Source organism: Labrus bergylta, chromosome 19 (assembly GCF_963930695.1).
Source record: "Labrus bergylta chromosome 19, fLabBer1.1, whole genome shotgun sequence".
Taxonomy (NCBI): domain Eukaryota; kingdom Metazoa; phylum Chordata; class Actinopteri; order Labriformes; family Labridae; genus Labrus; species Labrus bergylta.
Genome location: NC_089213.1, coordinates 6,715,974 through 6,736,373, shown reverse-complemented (window position 1 = coordinate 6,736,373; position 20,400 = coordinate 6,715,974). Strand labels below are relative to the sequence as shown.

At 43.6% G+C, this 20,400-nt stretch overlaps 2 protein-coding genes across 5 annotated transcripts; both read right to left on the bottom strand.

Annotated features, from left to right (window-relative positions):
- Positions 1-369: 369 nt before the first annotated feature.
- Positions 370-4,268, bottom strand: LOC109993629 (tRNA selenocysteine 1-associated protein 1). 4 transcript variants are annotated; one of them, XM_020646634.3, is made up of 9 exons: positions 4,109-4,268; positions 3,015-3,112; positions 2,843-2,957; positions 2,710-2,759; positions 2,493-2,624; positions 1,880-1,996; positions 1,573-1,777; positions 1,446-1,491; positions 370-1,109 (listed from the first exon to the last, which is right to left on the bottom strand). In XM_020646634.3, exons 1-9 carry the CDS (start codon positions 4,130-4,132, stop codon positions 949-951), a joined length of 948 nt encoding a protein of 315 aa, XP_020502290.1. In that variant the 5' UTR covers positions 4,133-4,268; the 3' UTR covers positions 370-948. The 4 variants fall into 4 exon arrangements, with proteins under 4 accessions (XP_020502290.1, XP_020502291.1, XP_020502292.1 ...); XM_020646635.3 differs by having other exon boundaries at positions 1,573-1,771; XM_020646636.3 differs by having other exon boundaries at positions 2,843-2,942.
- A 1,684-nt stretch (positions 4,269-5,952) lies between these two features.
- On the bottom strand, positions 5,953-20,029 carry sacm1la (SAC1 like phosphatidylinositide phosphatase a). Its single transcript, XM_020646662.3, has 19 exons — positions 19,909-20,029; positions 16,547-16,644; positions 15,895-15,969; positions 15,685-15,812; positions 13,402-13,551; positions 13,157-13,216; positions 12,736-12,769; positions 11,856-11,957; positions 11,686-11,771; positions 10,979-11,065; positions 10,825-10,893; positions 10,664-10,743; positions 10,394-10,492; positions 10,060-10,268; positions 9,830-9,902; positions 9,595-9,688; positions 9,364-9,456; positions 9,223-9,280; positions 5,953-8,072 (listed from the first exon to the last, which is right to left on the bottom strand). Exons 1-19 carry the CDS (start codon positions 19,935-19,937, stop codon positions 7,936-7,938), a joined length of 1,761 nt encoding a protein of 586 aa, XP_020502318.1. The 5' UTR covers positions 19,938-20,029; the 3' UTR covers positions 5,953-7,935.
- Between the last annotated feature and the right edge of the window lie 371 nt (positions 20,030-20,400).

Here is a 20,400-nt window from a genome sequence, read left to right as displayed (position 1 = left end):
TGATGTAGAAAGTTATGAATCTGTCAGCACATTAACGTCTATCCAGCTCCATTAACAGTCACACACTGGACGCAGCTCATGTGCATGTTGAACATCGGCACGTTGACATAAACGATACGACAGATCAAATGGATCTCTGTAATTGCTTCGTTGCCCACTAATCAACAGTTACTCCACATGTTTCTGTGCTCTGACTGGTTGGAGTCGTTTAGTCATACATTAACTTTTTTCTTTGGATTCAGTCTGTTCTAAAGTTTTCACAATACCCAGCTTGCTAAACTTTATTATGATTTGATTGATGAAGTATCAGTTTCAACGTTTCCCGTTTAGAGGAACTTCAAAAACAGGAGTCCTGGGCACCCCATCGGATCATTTCTTGTTTTTTTTTATTACAAAAAATTGAAAACAAATTCTGCACATGGTCTAAATGGACAAATGAATTGACCAAACATTGGTACCAAAACAATTCCAAATTACTTGTACGATTTGGACAGAAATCTCTCTCTCTCTCTGTCACTCATGAGCTTTTGGTTTATAAACGACCAAAGATCTGAAGTTTTCCTTAATGCTTGACAGGACAGGACTACACACAGATCCGCCCCCTCTTGAGGACTGAAGCCTCAGCTAATGGAGGGCGTGCTCTAGGCTACCGGCACCCTGACAAGCGTTGGTACTTTTGATTCTTTTAATCATTACAATAACATTTCCCTCTTAAACACAGGGTACCGAAAAATATCTGAGTATCAAAACTTCTGACAACCTTAAGTGTGTTCTGAATAAATCATAAATATTTCTTGATGAGACTTAGAGATGTTTGTATTCATTTTACACATTAGCAGGCTTCAATCCAACGTTTCATTACGTCCTTACAAAAATAATCCACACTATGAACACGCCAGCAGACAGCCGATCGTCCCCATGAGGGGGTATAGTCTGAAGAGTCCGGTCTCAGCAGGAGATCGGTTCCGGCAGACTGGATTCCATAAAGTCCTGTTCTGCAGAGAACTCCTGAGGCTGCCAGTGACAGTCGATCAGAGCGTCGTAAAGTTCCTCACTGAGCTCCATGAACTTCCTGTTTGCCTCCACCACGTCCAGCTCCGGACTGGGATCTGCAGCCAAGACACAAAGTTAGACGACACAGATCGGACTGTATGCACAATAAAAACACACGCTAACCACATACATGTATGCAGAGTGGAAGTATTTTTCATTCTGGGGCCTATTTGGGCTCCAAATGACTTTCCCCATTTCAACCAAGTGGTCCGGTTCATTTATTGGCATTTCTAGAGTCAACAGTTGGGTAAAGTACCAAAATGACCGACCCGCACAGACACATTTTTTGCTACCCTTCTGTGGAGTGAGGCGTCTTTGACGAGTGAAAATCTAACTGACATACTAAAGGTTAACATTGAAACTGTGGGGAAAAGACAATCTTGAACACTTGCCTTCAATCCCGTCATCCTGCACAGGTTCAGTTTCAGCTTCAGCTTCCTGAAAAGACAAATTGTGTTAGAAAGGTTCATGTGTGTTAACGCTGACTGTGTGACAGGTGTAAACACAGAGAGGTCTTACCTGGGCAGCATACTGTGAGTAATCATACTGCGGGTAGTTGTAACCGTACCCCGCTCCGTTCTGGTCGTAGCCCCAGGAGTTGTAGTAGCCGGGGTAGGCCTGCTGCTGGTACTGGTTGTACTGGTTGTAGTGGTCGTAGTTGTATTTGTAAGAGGAGCCGGGCTGCCACGATTTGTTTTCTGACTGCTGCTGACGGTTCCTTAAACTCAGGAGAAGGACACAACGCTCAGCAACAACAGACTTGTGAGGAATATAGAAACGATCATTTTCTAGCTCATGAGTTGAATACAGTTTGAGCGGAACTCACTTGTTTGCAGCCAGACTGAGTCTCAGAGGTTTGCTCCCCAGACCCATAGCACCCTGACACTCCTCCAGTGCTCGCTTCTGCAGCCGCTCGTCTGGGAACTGAACGAATCCACAACCCCTACAGAAACACACACACGGCTCAGATCATTGCAAACTCTCAAACCAGCACAATCAACGTCAGCTCCAACCGAACAAGATCACTTTAATTTTCTACCTCACAATCAAGTCAAGATTTCTTACAGTTTGATGTTTGAAATCACTACAAACTATTATTTTAATGATTCATAAAGTACCAGAGCTTTAAAAACGACAGATCTACAGTCATATTTTTAACTAAAAGCTGCTGCAAGAAAAAGAGAGAGAGCCCTGTTTAAACCAACAAATATATTATAAATATCTTGTTACTGAAAAGTTGACAACTTCTTTGATTAATGTAGACCGTGTGCAGGAGTTTGCCTTCATGTTTTGGTGGATAAAAACAAGAAACATACAAACATTGGTTGTCTGAGACCCCTGTCTTTGACGCCGTGGTATCACAGCAGGCTATATCTAATGTGTAAATTCTGGTACCGCGTTAACCCTTCATTGCATGCTGATGACGCGTTTATACTCACTTGGAGTTGCCCATGGTGTCCAGCACCACTTTGCCCCCCCGACAGGAAGGGTAACGGTTGTAGAAGAACTCATAGAGCATCCCATCGTCCACCTCTGGAGTCAGATCTCCCACAAACAGAGAGTACATCTGACTGTGAGGACAGCAACAGACACAGTCACATGACGCACATTTTAATCATTGACATCATATTCATGTGTGATTCCATCTTCACTCACCCGCTGTCCTGTTTCCCAAAAGTGGCTCGGTTTAACTTGAACCTGGTGGGCTATAAGAGAGAGGCTTTCATTACAAATTCCACAGTGTCTTTCCTCCAAACATGTCTGCTTTGAATATTTAATGTGTTCTTACCGGACTGGCTCCGGGTAAAGCTTTCCCATTGATCTTTCGTAGACACCTCTCAGCCGTGGCCTCGTCCGTCATCTCCACGAAGCAGTAGCCCAGGGCCCCCCTGGGTGATGACACACTGTTTAACGTCAGAATGACAATCTGCTACACACACACCTGCAGATTTAACACTTACCCTGTCATCTTGTTTCGTATGATCCGCACATTCACCACCTGCTCGCCCATGGTGGAAAACGCTCTGGTGACGAACTTCTCGTCCATGTAGGTCTCCAGCTGCACAGAAACACAGAGGTCATTGAGTTACTGTACAGCTGGCTTTTCTCTTCCCCGCTTATGAGTATGGGAGACGTTCAGATAAAACAGGTTTTAGTGTCATCAAAACAGGAATCAAAGATCGCCATGATTCTACAATTCACTGAGCAGACGCTTTTATCCAAAGCGACGTACATCAGAGAGTAAGAACAACACAAGCAAGGATCTAGAAAAAAAGGGAACAATGTCAGTAAGAGCAAACGATCAGCTTTGAGTCTGACTGGACACACAGGTGCTGACAGGAAGTGACCAGAGGCAAAGCACAACATTGAGGGCAGTTCTTGAGAACTCTAATCAGAATAGAAACCATCTTGCAAGTCATTGTTTATCAAACAAAAACCATCATCATTAAGTTAGTAGGTGTTCATGAAAGAGCTTGGTCTTTAGCTTTTTCTTAAAGGTGCAGAGGGTTTAAAAAATGATACAATCTGTTATTTTAATGATCAGTAGAACAAAAACTAGAAAGCTATTTTAGAAACTACAGATCTGCAGCATTTTTGTGCAATTTAGAGTTTAGTGTTTTCATTTTTAGCAATTACAAAACATCTGGTGCACAGGTGATCTTTTTCTGTTGCCGTAGTATAAATGCAGATGTGGAATCTTTTTCTACTTTAATGTTATTAAAGTTTAAACTCTTGTCTTCTCAGAAACAGCTGAAATGTCTCCAACGTGTTTGTGTAGTTTCAGACTAAACTCTCTAATGTTTACATCCTAATGAGGCCTAAATATGTGTTTCTTCACTCATAAATAATCATATTTCACCAGGGTTTATGTGTTCCCGCTGCTCTATACAAACAAAGAGACGTTAAAGTGACGGTGTTTTGTTTTTTTAATCCATTCAAACAACGTATGAAGCTAATGTTGAGCTAGCTGAATTTGCTCCGCAGCAACATTAGGCTAGCTAATCAAATCGCAGTTTTAAAAAAAAAAAGTTAAAAAGTGAAACATTTTACTCACGTTTCCCATCCATAACGTGCTCATGGTGCCGCGGAAGATGAGAACAATAATATAATGTGTTTAAACACGGTCTGTAAATCTGAATTAAGGTGAATCTTCAGTCGCACATGCTAACTCTTTGCGCACTACTAGAGGAAGAACGCTAACTTTACGTGCTGCGTCACCCAACCGGAAGTACTACGTAATTGCGTCACAAGTTACGTAGCGTACACTTTCTTTGTAACTTTTTTTTAGCCCACGTCAACCGTTAAAAAAACGGTTTTATTTACAGTCTATGATTAAAACACCCACATTTTAAATTTAATTACTGATTTATTTAAAATTATTAATATTATTTAACAAAAATATATTGTTGTTCTTGACTATATTGTATTTTGTCATCTAAATATCCTGCCTTGAGCAACTTACTTGTCCGACAGTTTAAATGCCTGTTTGTTAATTAAAATTGCTAAACGAAAGTTGTTAAAAACAAACAAACAATAAAACACTGAATTCTCCTTTTTTATAACCTGTTATTAATCAGCATTTTGTGATAATTATCTAATTTTAAATGGCTTACTTGTTTGTTCCTGGTATTGACTGTAAACTATTGTTAAACAATATTTTCATATTATGTTATATTATAAATTATATTTTTTTAATTATTATATTATTATAATATAATAATAATAATATAATAAAATAATAAAATAATAATTATAATATTATAATTATTATAATAGTTAATATTATAATAAACAATATTGTTATAAATAATTCAGTTTTGTGTAAAAATAACAAAAAGGAACCATCTCAATAATGTATATTCATTTCTGGAGAGGAATCCTTTATTCACCAGCTTCTTAAACTACCGTATAAACCTAAAGTAGTCTAACCTAAATCAAAGTTCTTACATTGAATATGTGCTTTAAATGTTGCCTTAAAGGTTTTTCATTATTTTTCCATCCCATTTATAACCACGAGGTCATTAACACCTCTCAGTGAAAGGTCCATTTGTACAACGCATTCCTGTTAATCACATACAAATCCCTGCGTCGCCTGGGACCTGCCTTCATTTCTGAGCGGTTACAGCCTTACTGTAGAGTCTGGCCTCTTCCTTCATCGGATCAGCTGATTCTTAGTCCCTGGCTCCCGATGTAAAAGCAGCTATAAACTCTCAGTTTCATGCTCTGTATTGAAACCATGTTAAATTACATCGTCTCTAATTCACAAATAAATTCAGATTCAAGGTTGGACTTATTTCAGGGCTGTTGATCATCTCAAAAGGATCCCTTTACATTGACCCCACAGAATAAAGAGACAGAACATGCCTCATCTCCTTTGGTGACTTTATTACTTTGATGTTTTGAATTCAAAACAACTGAGCGGCTGTGGTTTAGTGGTAGAGTCGTTGTCTCCTAACAGGAAGCTCGAAGGTTTGATCCCCAGCTCCTGCAGCCACATGTCCCTGGGCAAGACACTAAACACCAAGTTGCTCCTGCTCCTTTGTCTGCAGTGTCTCTCTACCATCAGTGTGTGAATGTGTAGGTGTGACCTGCGGTGTAAAAGAGCTTTGAGTAGTCAGAAGACTAGAAAATAAATATACAAATCCATTTACCAAATTACTCTTAAATTTCAGGTGATATTTGCAGGTTTATAGGTTAGCTTCAGTGAGTTGTAATTTTGTCTCTCCAATCAGTAAAATGACAACAAAGCTTTGACTCCTAGAAGTAAATCAGACTGGACGTCGGTGTCCTTAAAAGGTGAAGTCACCCTCATTGCTTCTGATGGTGTCCGAGTGTTGAGTCAAAGTTTGTTAAATGCCAAAAGAAGAAAAATGCAAAAAGCCAAACGATCAGAGGTGCTATATTTGCAATCAGTGTGTGTTCACTGGAGTTTATTGATAATTACAGAAGTGTCAGGATGAGGTCTGAATCTGAAGGCTTCGGAGGAGAAACAAAAGAGACGTGTACATAATGCACCACAGACGTCTCAATCAACACCACAAACATGTCGTCTAGAGCTTCATGTCGACATATTTAAAGCTTCATCGTTCTTCCTAATGTGTGACAGTAACGGGAATCTGCACATGTAAACAAAAAACAGAAAAATCAGAGCGTGGAACTCAAAACATCTGTTAGCGTGAAAACAGATTTACAAACAGGTTCAAAGTTCAGATTCTTACGCTTGAATCAGACATTTGATCTCATTTAACAAAGATTTCTGTAATTAACACACGTTGGAAATCAGTGAAGTTGGTAAGCCGTCCCCTCACGCTCCGTTAAAGTCACGAGTCACCTGCTCGTTTTTTCTGTTTGTTTAACCAGCGAAACTCATGAAATAAAAAATGAAACAACGACGAGATCACTCGATGGCGTCCAAAGTGCAAAATGAGACACACATGGATAAAATGAGCCGGAAAGGACGACATGTATTTCACTCCAGGTACACACAGACAGACGGACAAATATTGATGCATCTGTAAGGCGGTTACATTAGAAACATATCATGGACGTGCACGCTGCAAGACATCCATCAGGAATGTGTTAGTGTGACAGTTCGGGGTTCACCGACATGAATTCATCCTCCGTCTGAGACGAACACGGTGACAGGAAACATCCTTAAAGCTTCACAATGATCCTAATGTTCATACTAATCATGAATGAAATGGCCGAGTGTGTTACATGAGGCGAGGACACAAAACCACCCTCCCCCCTCTCGCTTTGTGTTGGCGTCAAAAGAAACGTCACAAAACAACCTTAGCAGCCGTATTTCAGCCCCGCACAGTTTCAGTTTGGTTGTTTATCGTCGTCTCTCTCTCTCTCAGTGGAGTCAGGACACTTTTAGTAAATATGCAGAGTTAAGGAGTGTCAGGGTACGAGAGTTTTGTAATCTTTGATATAATACAAGTAAAAATCAAACGTTTTCAACACCACGGCAACACAAACAGAAGTCCTACACACCCTATGTCGTGTAACTTATTGTTATTAATGACCATAAAAGTGCACTGCTAGATAAGACGCAGTCTGTTCTTTGGGAGGTTTAAACTGCTTCCTGTGTGATGATTTTTATCGAGTTCACAACGTGCAGTGTCTGCACAGCTGTGTCGCTCCTTCTAGTCCAATCTTGTTTAACCACGTGTGGAGTTTACATTCCTGTAACAAGCTAACAGTATGCTAGTTGAGCTCGCAGCCTGCGATCATGTTTAATGTTACAGAGTTTGAACCCACAGCCCCCGACCAAGTGTCCCAAAGTCACGCTGCACACCTCTGCTGGTCACTTGTTGTCTTTAGCGGAGGAGTCGTTTGACTCAAACCAGGACTCCACAAGGTTTATTAACCTAACAATGAACCACAGTTAAAAATGACTGAAAATCTGAAGTTTTGATACCATTGATGATTTAAAGAACAGAGACTGTATTTATTAAAAAAGATTGGTTCTGAAAATTAGTGTTGACAAGTTTTCGTTCAATCAGAGAGCAGGACTTTAATCTAGAGGTGTTGGATGAAGAACAAACGAAAAGGTGCCTTTTCTAACATTTCTTCTTTACAGATTTTAAACATTAAGAATGGTTAACGGTACAGTAGTGTTGACCTAAGTTCCGTCAGAGATCCCCAACAAACCCAGAAGAGACGGTACGAGAGAAATGAAGGACGTGTTCAGTAAAGTTTAGGAGTGAGTGCAGAACACCAGAGGATCCTGTAGATACACCACAGAGTCTGAGAGATCCAGAGAGTCCACATCTGAGGAGGAAGAAGACGATGAAGAGGTATATAATCCTCACACACACACACACACACACACACATCCACACACACACACACACACACACACACACAGTCACACTCTCAGTCCATCTTCTCCTTGTGAACCAGTTTGGGGGAGTCCACAAAGTCCTGCCCGTTGAACATGATGATGGTTCCTGTGATCGCACTCGCTGCTCCCCAAAACATCACGTATGCCAGAGCCTCCGTCCACGTGTCGCCTGTGACACACACACACACACACACAAAGTCAGTCAGGCGGAGAGTTCTAACATCTTTCTCTTTTGTCTTTTTTGTGGAGCAGGAAGTGACCTATTGAGGCACTTTGCTTATTTCAAACGGCTTAAAACAGACTGATAACAAAATGTACTTTAAGCACCTTTCAGGAGATTATTGCTGCTTCTGACTCAGACTGAAATGAATACAGATGTCTCTACATGACCAACAAAAGCAAACAAGACCATCAGCCACAAGATTGTCTAAGTCTATAAAGTCATTTTAAATGCCTAACGCGGCCGCTGCAGGTTCAGTGTCAGAAAAAAACGCCATAAAAACAAGGAAGGTAGGAATTTCAATGACTCATAAGACAGCAGGATGAGATTTGTTGGTTAAAAAAAACCCACTTACACATCTACAGGACAAATCAACAGAGAGAAAAGGTAGTGCTATTTCCACAGGGGGGCGCCAAAATCAACTCAAACCTACAGTTTCTCACAGCGACTCCAATTAGTGTTTTATCAGTGGAACCAAAAGGCAGATTAAAACCCTTTTCACACATACGGAAATCTCCTGAAAAAGTCAGGAGATTTGGCTACCTGGAGGGTAGGACTCTAGGAGGCTCCGGAGGACTCTAATATCTAGAGTCGTCTTCTAGATATTATCCGGAGTGCATATGTGAAAATGGCTTAAGATTTTTTCAGGCCCTTGTGGCAGTGACATGTCATTCACAGGTAACCCTTCCCTAACCCCGATCCCGCTTTATGATCTATTTGACTCTAAATGGGACCAAAATTTACAAAATGATCTTCATGCTGTGTCGAAGAAGACTTGAAACTAGAGACTAGGAACAAAAATGCATGCGGAAATTAACTGAGAAGCAGGAGCATTTTATCAGACTACTTTATCAACCAGGAGAGTCGCCCCCCCCCCCCCCCCCCCCCCCTGCTGGACATCAGACAGAATAGTGGGCGGGATTAGCTCAGTCTTTAGGGTTGGGAACCGGAGGGTTGCAGGTTCAAGTCCTGGTGCGGACCATTTCTGGAAATTGGTGTGGTAGTTGGAGAGATGCCAGTTCACTTCCTGAGCACTGCCCTAGAGCAAGGCACCCGGCTCAACCTCCCCCTTTATACGATATCAAGAAGAAGAACTCACCGGCCATCAGAAGGCAGACGATGCACATAGAAAAGGCGACCAGCATGATGATGGGCAGCTGCAGAGATAACAGGACATTAGATTAAACGTCACACTTAGAGAAGCGGCTGCTACAAACAGAGAAAACAGAGATGAACTGACCGTGAGGAACTTCCAGTCCTTCTGCACTCGAAGAGGAGTCGGACCGTCGGACTCGTCCACAGCGAAGTTGCCCAAAAACAAGTCGATGGCGTCCTGAAACCATCAGGAAAATAAAAGTGAGACTAAGTAACTCTTTGGAGTTATTCGAAAATCTCAGGGTTGACCACACAAATCCTTCAGCTTGGATTGAGATGAAGCTCCGTTATGTGTCCTCTGCGACGCTGCCTGTACCTGTCTGAATCCATCAGAGAAGTTGTTCTTGTAGTATCTGATCATGGAGTTCCAGCCGTCCATCAGCAGCCCCAACCTGGTTCTCTTCCCCGTCCTGAGGGAGGAGCAGACTGTGATCAAACAACCGACCAGCTGGTAGCACTACAGCTGTGTGTGTGTGTGTGTGTGTGTGTGTGTGTGTGTGTGTGTGTGTGTGTGTGTGTGTGTGTGTGTGTGTGATGTCACCGTACTGTACCTGGTGAAGTCTGTTTTCAGGGCTCCTGTTCCGGCGTACTGCACAGCACATGCATTGGCATTGTCAGCCCATGCTGTTAGAGATCACACACAAGAACACACACACACACACACACACACACACACACACACACACACACACACACACACAGAGGTTATACCATCTGCTAAAGACAAAGCTACATGCTAACAGACGAGCGCACACACACACACACACACACAGGTTCTTACCGTTCTTGTAGATCTTTTCAAACTCGGCCTGCTCCTCGATCCGCTGACCCACATTCAGAACGCCCATTCTCTGAAGCTGGGACTGCAGGGAGCGCCGGGCCAGCAGGCTCTGGATCACGTTGGTCCGATCCAAGCAGTCCATGCAGTTACTGCGAAACACTCCTCTCTGCTGGGCCACCGTCTTCTCCTCGGGGTTCACCATGAAGTAACTTCGCGCACACACACACACACACACACACACACACACACACACACACACAGGAGAGGGATCATGATCAGCTCCTTCACCGTACATTAGAGTCCACATTATCCCGCAACAGCAGAGTTAAGCTACCTGTATTCATCCTGCGTCTCAGCGACAGAGTCCACTAAGATCTGCAGACGGTCCCACCTCATCTTACTGCACTCTTTGTGGAAGTCAAAGGCGATGTAGCTGAGGACAGAGGAGGAGACTTAAGAACTTTCAGGAGTGGTTTAGTGCACAAAAAATACACAAAAACCGCTTCGATACATAAACAAGAGTAAATGTAGTTCAGTATTTCCTCCCCTGGAGGTCAGAGCGGCACTGACAGTGACTCTGAGGAAGGCGTCGGCTGAAACTTACTGGAGCATACCGTTGTTCATACCCGACACCATCTTAGCAAAGGCCTGTTCTAGCGGCTTCTCTGAGCCCTTCTGATTCACCTGCAGACACAAACACGACTTATTGTATTTCCTGTTAGACAAATAAAGACGACACAGCGCTCCGTTTTAAAGGATCCTCACCAGGTTCAGAATGGTTTGCTTCCCGTAGATGAGCAGCTGAGAGTCGAAATGTCTCTGGAAACCATCCAGCTGCACAGACAGAAAGAGGTTAGCGTCTTGTTTTTTTTTTTACAGTTTCCAAAGCACACAGGAACACGTTAAAGTCTGCTCTTACGTGATTGGTGGTTTTGCTGATAATAGGTTTAGGTTTGTATTTGAGGTTGGGTCTCTGACTCCAGTAGAAGGGCATCGAGCCTCGTGTCTGTAGGACAAATTCAAGTTCATGTTGAAAGGTTGAGCAGACAGATGCTTTAAAGGGGACACATTATGAAATATCCACTTTCACAGTGTTTCTGAACATATATTTGTGTAACCTGAGTGTCTACTGACCCACAAAATGTGAAATAAACCCATTCAGTCCTTTGTTTGTGTTCTGCATAAGTCTTACAACACAGAGAAAAATGCTCTGTTTCAAATTTGCTCTCCTTGTGATGTCACAGTGGGATTCTGGTAAAAAAAAAAAAAAAAACTCCCCTCCCCTGATATCTCCACCCATAGACTCCACCCCCAGCCTAGAGCAAAACTTTTGAGCAGGTCTGCCATTTTTATTCTTGCTTCAGGAGTGACGTCTGCTGGGAAAACTCAGAGGGGGGGCTCGTTGCATTTAAAGAGACACACACACCAAAACGGAGCGTTCTGAGAGAGCTGGTTTATACAGGGTCACAAACCTCCTCTGGTGCTTGATTCATGTTATATTTAGACCAAAGCACAGCACAGATGTTTCATTTAGACCACAGGGGACTGTTTGAAAAGGTGGAAGAGGGGGAGAATATGTCCTCTTTAAAACAGTTGGGTATAAAATGAACAGACATCTTTCTTCACCTGCACAAACGAAGCCTTTGCTCCCTCGTACAAAACGATCTGCTCCGTCTCCACAAAGTTGGCGGCGTGGCCTTCAGAGTCAATGCCTGTGCAGGAAAAAGAAATCAAACTTTTAACAAGGCACATAACGCTTCTTCCGATTTATTTATCAACTACGTTTATGTTTTAACCTCTGACGTAGTATCTGACTCCGGCCCTGAAGCAGCTCCTCCTCGAGATCAGGATCCACTCAAAGATCTTTCCATTGATACGACACGGCTTCATGACGATGTCTGAACACACACACGGCGTCAAGGAAGCTACCTCAAACCTCCGTCATCCACGAGAGCGTCAAAGAGCCAATGTGGGGGGGGAAGAGAGAGAGGGGGGCGAGGAAGGTGATATACTGAGATAACAAATCGAGATGTTTTAGATTAAAGATAAGAAGTAAGGAGGAGGAAACTCAGACTGTGAGCGTGCAACAAAGAAGGGAAGTGATGATCCACCTCGACAAAACAGAACTTCAACAAATGACCCTCAACAGATCAGCCGCCATTGTAAACAAGAAAAACACTGTTGCTAAGAAAAGCAGACGGTTGCTAAGGACGCAGCTCTTATCGCACAGACTCTGCAGGACTAACTGTGATCGTATCAATCCGTGGAGAGAAGTCCGGTTAGTTTGACGTCGGGGGAAACAGAGAATGGGGACGATGACACTGAGGGGAGAGTTTTAACGCTGTAGAAAGCGTTCGCTATGACGGACAAATCTACAGATCGGAAGACGTCACATGAGGTAAACACATAACTGAGCGTGTCATGAGATGTTTAAAGACTGATGAATGGAAGAGAAAATGTCGTGAGGCGCGTTTCCTCCTCGATATCCCTAACCTCCTAATCCCTAACCCCCTAACCCCTAACCCATCCTGTACATTTCACCTCCCAGTGTCACTTCTGCTTTTTGTCCAACACTGGCATTAATCCACATCGTCTCATCTTCAGTGTGTCTGAGACGAGAAATAAAAAAGCTACAGGAGAATAAATGTGAAAATTAAAAATCAAGATGAAGGATACATCCATGGACGACCGGGAGAGCAAACCTGTGGAGCTGCAAGGAGGAAAAGGAGAGTCACTTATTCTGATGATATAAACAAACACTCTAAGTCAACTTGTGTAACGTGTTTGTCTGCTTCTGTGTGTTTGTGTGTGCATGTGTTTGTGTAGTGCGTGTGTGTAGCGTTTGTGTGTGTGTATAATGTGCATGTGTGTGTGTAATATGCAAGTGTGTAATGTGCGTGCATGCTTATAATGTTTGTGTAATGTGTGTGAGTGCATAATGTGGATGTGTGTGTGTCTAATGTGCATGTGTGTAATGTGAGTGTGTCTGTGTTTAGTGTGTGCGTGTGTTTGTGTGTGTGTGTGTATATGTGTAATGTGTGTGTGTGTGTGTGTGTGTGTGTGTGTGTGTGTGTGTGTGTGTGTGTGTGTGTGTTACCTCTGGCTGTGCAGCGAGCTCCCTCAGCAGGTTTCCGTTCCACACAAATCTCTGATCCGCCTGAAAACAGAAAGAAACTCTCTGATTAAAATCATCACATTAATACACACATTAAGTGACGATCAGAGTGGCTGATGAGACCATTACACGTTTGAGTTTCCCCGTCTGTTCTGACAAACGCCTGAATGAACGGGTGTTCACGAGGGTTTTTTTTAAAAAAAAGAAGTATATCCTCGCCGTCTCACCCGCTCCAGCAGACTCATCTCGTGGAAGTCGGGGCTGGTGTTGGCGAGTCTCTGCAGAGTGTGTGTGAGGTCGAAGTCGGTGCAGAAGTAGAATCCGTCCGTGGTCAGCACGTTGTTGATCATGGACAGGAACGTCTTGTTCTCCTGAGACTGCAGAGGAAACACAACACGCGTTCACATTGAAGAAGCAGACCGACAGGTTCACTCACATCTTCAATACTTTGTTGGTTTTTAAACAAGAAAAGTAAAACATAGATACTGACAAACATTACAGAAGCTTTAAAAAAACAACAAAAAGCTGCCACAAGACAAAGAGAGAGAGAACAGTCTTAACTGCTCAAAAATACGGGTCAAGTATCCGTGCAGTCGAGAACGCCAGGCACAACCTCAGAGCTCAAACTGTACGGGTGAAATCAGGACGGAGGGGAGGTGGTGAAAAATCGGTACAGCTTAGTGTTGCGACATTTTACATGAAGATATTATCTCGTCTCATGACCGCCCGAGTATCGACTTTTCTATCGTACTAACAGCAAATATGCTCTTTTAATTTGTAATTGCTGAAGAGGTTACACGATTCATCTTGAACAAGTTGAAGGCCATTGTTCAGTCGTCCGTACAGATTGTGAGGAGTGTGCAGCCTCCTACAGGGGTTTGACTTCACACAGTGACGGTCACTCTGTGGGCCTGACTCGCATTGTGTAGAAATAAAAAGACAGAAGTGAGATGAATAGACTGAGATTGTTTTCTTATTTGACTAAACAGTTCTTGATGTAGTGGAATTTTGTGGCAATATGTATTTGTATGTATGTAATATGCAATTCTCAGAATGTCGCAAATGTTTAAAATCGCAATAATTTCCTATCATGACTCAAGTGTGGTGGTGATATCGTATCGTGGGGTCTCTGGTGATTGGTGAGTCCCACCCCGAGGACAGAGTCAATAGAAAACTCCCACAGACGGAGGATGAAGTCATAATTGAGTGTCTTACAGTTGTCTCATATGTACGGCTCAAACACACACACTCTCTCTCGTTCTCACATTCACAATCGACACACGAGTGACGTCACACGATTCATCCTGGCTCCCAAAATGAGCTGCACCACTCAGAATTCAGGTGTAAATTGGGCCGACATCATGCAGCGTAGGCACGGCTTAAGCTGCTGACATGCCGCTGCTGCTCTGGAATTTAAAGCTGACAGGTGTAAATACAGTGACTACAGGGCACCGCGAGGGTCAGTTTTGATCTTTTTGAGTTTGATTTTTTTTTTTTTTAAAGCTGTGCTGCTGCTGCTGCTGGAGATCATCGACTCTCTTACCAGCTCTTCATTTAGGAAACAAACGCCGTGCATGTCGTGTTTTTTGAGCTTCTAATAGGATCATGATGCTAATCCAGTTAGCACACAGAGTGAAGCTCCACTGTCCCTCACACGACAGATTTACCAGAAATCACAAGTTAGATCTACGACAGGCTGGATGAAAGCTCCGTTGTCTATTGTTGTTGTTTTTTTCTACGCTGCAGAAAAGTGTTTTTTTCATGAATGAGCCATGTGTTAACGCTGCTGCTCTTTTAGTGTCAACAAACCGGGAGCAGAAGCCGATGAATAATTCACCGCCTGCTTCCCTGAAATCAGATCCTACACATTGATCCAGACTGAAACATGAGGCGTCTGACCGTCAGACTGGCACACAAACACCTGGACAGAACAGTGTGTGGTTGTTACATCATCAGATGAAGACAACAAACAGTGTGACGTGGGTGGGCAAGGGCGAGAGAGAGAGAGAGAGAGAGACATGCAGGAGAAAGGACGAGTTTCTTATTAAACTTAAAAAATGTTTTTGCGTGTTGCAGAAATGGTTTTGCAGTAAGATAGCCGCAATACCAGAATTTCAAACGTTGACAGGATTCTAATAAATGTAATCCATATTCAGACCTGGTTACCAAGGCAACACAAATACACATCCTAGGCAGCAACAAACAGTCCTTAAATTCTTGCTTTTAATCTCTGAAAAATGCAGAAAAACTCCTGCACACTGAGGGGAGTTTGGCCACTTGCTCATTGATCCCGGACAGCGATATATAAAAAAAATATGGCAAAATAAAAATGGTCGGCCCGCCCAGATATCATCCATGTTTTGACCTTCACGTGTAGTGAGAGCTGAGGAGAATTGGGACGCACGGCGTGGAGCGATTTGGGATCACATGCAGCTGACATCAAAGGGCTGTGTAAACATCTGTATGCTGCGGTCTCGCTCGCCCAGCTGAGCGACCCGTCTCTCACTGACCTGGATCTCTGAGAGGTGCAGCACCGTCTTCTTATAAGAGATCACGTCAAAGTCCACGGCCTTCCACACAGCGTGACCCAGCAGGCTGCCCACGTTCCTCTTCCGGGTGATGACGATCAGGTACATACCTGTGAGGCGAGGACGCCATCAGTCACAGCGGTTTGATTATAAACACTTCCACAGATGATGCTGAAACACGACTGTACCGACCTGCCACCAGACGGATGGTTCCCATGATGCCACAGATGGGCCGGGTGACCGCCGACAGAGGGACGTCTTTTTTACCTGTGAAAGCACCATGATGTGTGAAAAGGTAACAGGCTTTATAGAATCTCTCAGAATTAAACTTTTTACAAAGTTCCAGCCACGTGCTTCGACACTCAGGCCCCCGTGTTCACCGAGCATTTTTTTTTTCAGAGCGCCAGCGTCTTTTTTTCAGCTGTTTTCAATGAGGGCGGTTGCAAACAAACGCCCAGAGAAGAAGAGCAGCACCCAGCATCTTATTCTCAGAGCGCTTTGCCTTTTTTTGTGCGGCCGCTCCGAGTGCTCAAGTTAAAAATCTTTCAACTTCTCAGAAAGGCGCTGCTGATGTCACCGCCACTGTTTTACGAATGTATTTATACTCCCCGTGTTTTTTTTCTTGTACCCACTTCCTCTTTTTTTTTTATATCTGATCGGGTAAAAATCAATCTCAAAAATATAAAACATGCAGTAAAAAGCAACAGAGACGTGTCGGTCATACAGCGTCTGGCGTCATAGAGACAAGGAGGGACGTGCAGCACTTTAATTCTCGGCACATCATGGTTCTCATGTCCTCTGTCTCTTTAAGACACATCAATGGAGTGTACGAGTGGCTGTCTACCTGTGAGAGTCATCTCATTAGAGACCCTGTCGATGGCCAGAACAGCATCAGCTCCCTCATCGCACGCCTCGATGAAGAACTTCTCTGGGGTAATGTGCCTAAAAGACAAGAAAGGAGACGTCACAATGAACAGTTACAGCTCTGCAATCATTCTTTCACTCGGATGTGTTAGAGAGGATATCCTGTAGGAGGACAAAGATAAGAGGTGCAGAACATCCCTCTGTTTGACCACTTCTAAGTTTGAATGAGGAACATGTCACATCAAAATGCAGAAGGAGCTCAGCCCTTATTTTCCACCGCCTAACTTTCAGTCAACCTAACAACAGGCTGAGAGCAGAGGCTGGTTTTAAACCTCCTGACAAACCGTTACACCGCGCCCACCTGTCAATCATGTCAGCTACACGCCTTATTGTGAATAACTCTTATCCTGCATAAAATCAAAACGGATAAGTCATCAAAACATTCACCCCCTGTACAGTGTGTGCCGATCGAGACATGAGCTAATCACACCTATTTGGTTTTTTGAACCAGGCTGTAAACATGATCATTTCTGCTGTCAAAACAGGCTTTTTTGAATGGGTTCCTGTGCTTCTGCAGCCAGCCTCTCGTGGACACTCAAGGATTTTTCACTTCAGCATTGGCCTTATTCTCCAACAGTGGAGGTTGCGGCTTGATTGATACCCTTTTTATTTCAACGTCCTAGACACCTGATATTGAGTACTTTGTTTTCTGCATACCGGCAACAATCGTGCCAACGTATTTGCGCAATTTCGTCAACTCCTCTGCTCTCGGCCTGTTTGTAAGAGACATGAACAAAACTTTTGCATCCTGATGAGACACCAAAAGGACTGGAGAGAAATGTCAGTATTTGTCAAAATGTGAATTTAAATCTGACTCTCTCCCTTGTGGCTAAAAAATAAGACTGAAGACTTTAGTTGTTGTTAAAGCTTCAACACTTTGCGATACCATCGATCATTAAAAAAAATCTGAAATGGTGTCCTTTAAGAACACATGTATCAAAGTATTGAACATTTTCACAACTTAATCCCAGGATTGCATGAGCAGCAGAGGGTGGTTTCTGATAGAGAGCGACTTCTGCAGGATGCTCACAGAGAGAGCGACCTGGAAGCCATCCAGGTCCAGTTAACAATTTATGAAATGAAAGCTGGAGCACATCTGAATGTTTCCTGACCGTCTCCGGATGTAAAGCTTTTACGGCGATCTCCGTCCTCCCCGTGTGTGTGGATGGATGGATGGATGGTCGCTTCCTTTGTGGAATCAGTTACACAACAAACTGAACCCGCCATCACCACAGAACTGTGAATCACAGCTCAACGCAGCAGCTGCTTGAGTAACACACTGAGCCTTGAATGAAAACAGGACCTCGTGTTGAGCCGCGGTGACGTCTGCGGCTCGGGGTGATGTTCACACACACACACCAACACACAAACACTCCTTTGTTTCCCTCCATAATCCAGACCAACTAAACATTCCTGAGACCAGTTTTAATACTGCGGAGACTACCAACACTAACTCAGTGTTTAACCCATTTCAGACCGACCAGGTGAGCTGCAGAGGTGAGCCACTTTAAACCAAGCCCAAATACTGGTGGGTCGGCTGACTCAGTGCAGTGACGGGTAGGACAGACAGGTAAGACTGGGTGGGTGACCTGCTTCTAATAAAGGGTGTGTCGGGTAAAAAGTACATATAGATCTGTCAACTTCAGGAAAAGGTACAGTTCAAGAACAGCCGACGGCAAAAGGTCACAATATGTCGATGTCACACCTGGACACGTTTCATGAAAACATCTTCAAAAATAGGTCAAATAACATAAAACAAAGTCATGGCGTTCAATAACCTGCTGCTAAGGTTGACTAAATGTTCAACACTCTGATACTTTTGGACACCACATACTTTAAAGCGTTCATCATTTTAAAGGTGAGAGAGAGAGAGAGAGAGAGAGAGAGAGAGAGAGAGAGAGAGAGAGAGAGAGGGAGAGAGAGCACTGTCTAAACTGCACAATTACGTTACAATAAGAACATAATTGTGCAGCTGGACATGAACATTTTCGACGTTTTTGGGCAACTAAGACGGTTAGCGTGGTGTCATTTAAAGGACACGTCTTTTTATTTCCTCTGAATTGCACAAACACGTTTGATAAAACAAGAACGACTTGAACTTGAACGTCTCGATCTCAAAAGATCTTCGTCAGATCTGTCCGATTTATGTTTTATTTTTGATTCTTACCCACTAACACGTTGGTTGCTTGCTTGCCGACGTGTTTGCGCAATCTAGACAAAACGTCGCCAACGTAGGAGTTTGCTTGCATTCCTGTTGGAATCGCCCAACACTAGGTTCCTAGGACAGACCTCCATTTTGGTGCTGTGTTATTGAAACAGGTATCAAAACATGTTGATGTTGTCAGGGGATACACCGAAGCGTCGGTTCAACATCGGGATCTGCAGATATCGGCCCTGCTCGCAGATATCGGCAAATAACGTGGCACGAGACAATGCCTGTAACCGATGTTTATTTTTTTTGTGTCAGATCAATTTAATGCTGACATCTCGTGCACCTCACTCCTGAGTTATTTACTGGGTAGATGAAGTCACCTGACTTGTTTTCATCGTCAAACATGAGAAGAAAAAAAAAAAATGGTGGCATTGTGGGAGTCTTACAAAAGAGGTCAGAAAAAACGAACATCTGTATCGGCGTCGGCCCTGATTCTCCCAATCGGTGCATCTCTAACTTTGACCTGGATCACACAAATAGAGGGTTTGTAACAATGCCAGAATTGTAATCTTCCATTTGAGACAAGTCAAATTGAAACCATATGGATCCCTGTTTCAATACCAGGGTGACACAAATAGAAGTCCTAGACACCTGACATAAGGTTACTTCTTGATTTTACCCCCCCTGTAAATTGCAGGATAACTTCTGCACACGGTCTAAATCGCAACACGGTATCGAAGCTGATATCGATATTGAATCGAAGTTGATAAAAAAAAAAAAAACAGGTGTTGTGGCGGCTCTACTTCCTACGTCCCTACAGAACAACAACCCCCTTCTTTAGAGAGTCACAAAGCTGCCGTACTCCTTGTGAATATGGCAGCATGGACACTTGATAATGAATGACTGTGGAGAGAAACTTGGCTGCTTCCTGCTCCACCAGCTCAGCCTGTCAGCGAACTTCAGCCGCTGTGTCATCCGACAACACGAGCGATCAAGCCGGTTCCGTCTGACCGACAGCCCCGCTTACGCCCCCCCCGGTCATCAGCTCGGTCCCTCGGCTTTATTTGAAATCGTTCAACCGTGAGGAGGACGGTTTTTAAAAAAGCGTGAATTTCAGCTTTTGTACTTACAAATTGTATCTCTCGTAGGCGGTCGCCATCTTCGCTCCGTGTACCTGACCTCAGTGACGACGGCAGCAGTGAGAGTGAGTTCCGGGTGTGTTTGCCAGCATGGGCGTCTCTAAGGGGGGCGGGGGGGGAGATGGGACTGGCTGCCCCGGGAACCAATAGAGGGGTGGGCCTGAAATAAATCTATCATTTTGGTTTGATTGGTTTCTCTCTGTCATCTATGTCATAATAAAGGTGAAAATGGGCGAAATGATTCTTATGAGCTCTTAAAAAAGTATAATTGTGGAGCATCAGGTGGCCAGGCCAGAGGCGCTGCTTGTCACAGGCAAGGCAGGCAACTGCTTTGGGCCCTAGGCCAGTAGAGGCCTGGGGGCCCCAAGCAGTGGCTAAAAATGTGCAAATTTTGCAATGACAGGATACCTCCCATCTGACAGCGCTCCCTCTCGTTGCCCTGCTAAGCGTGGCATACGTTTTTAATTTGAAGACCAACATTTG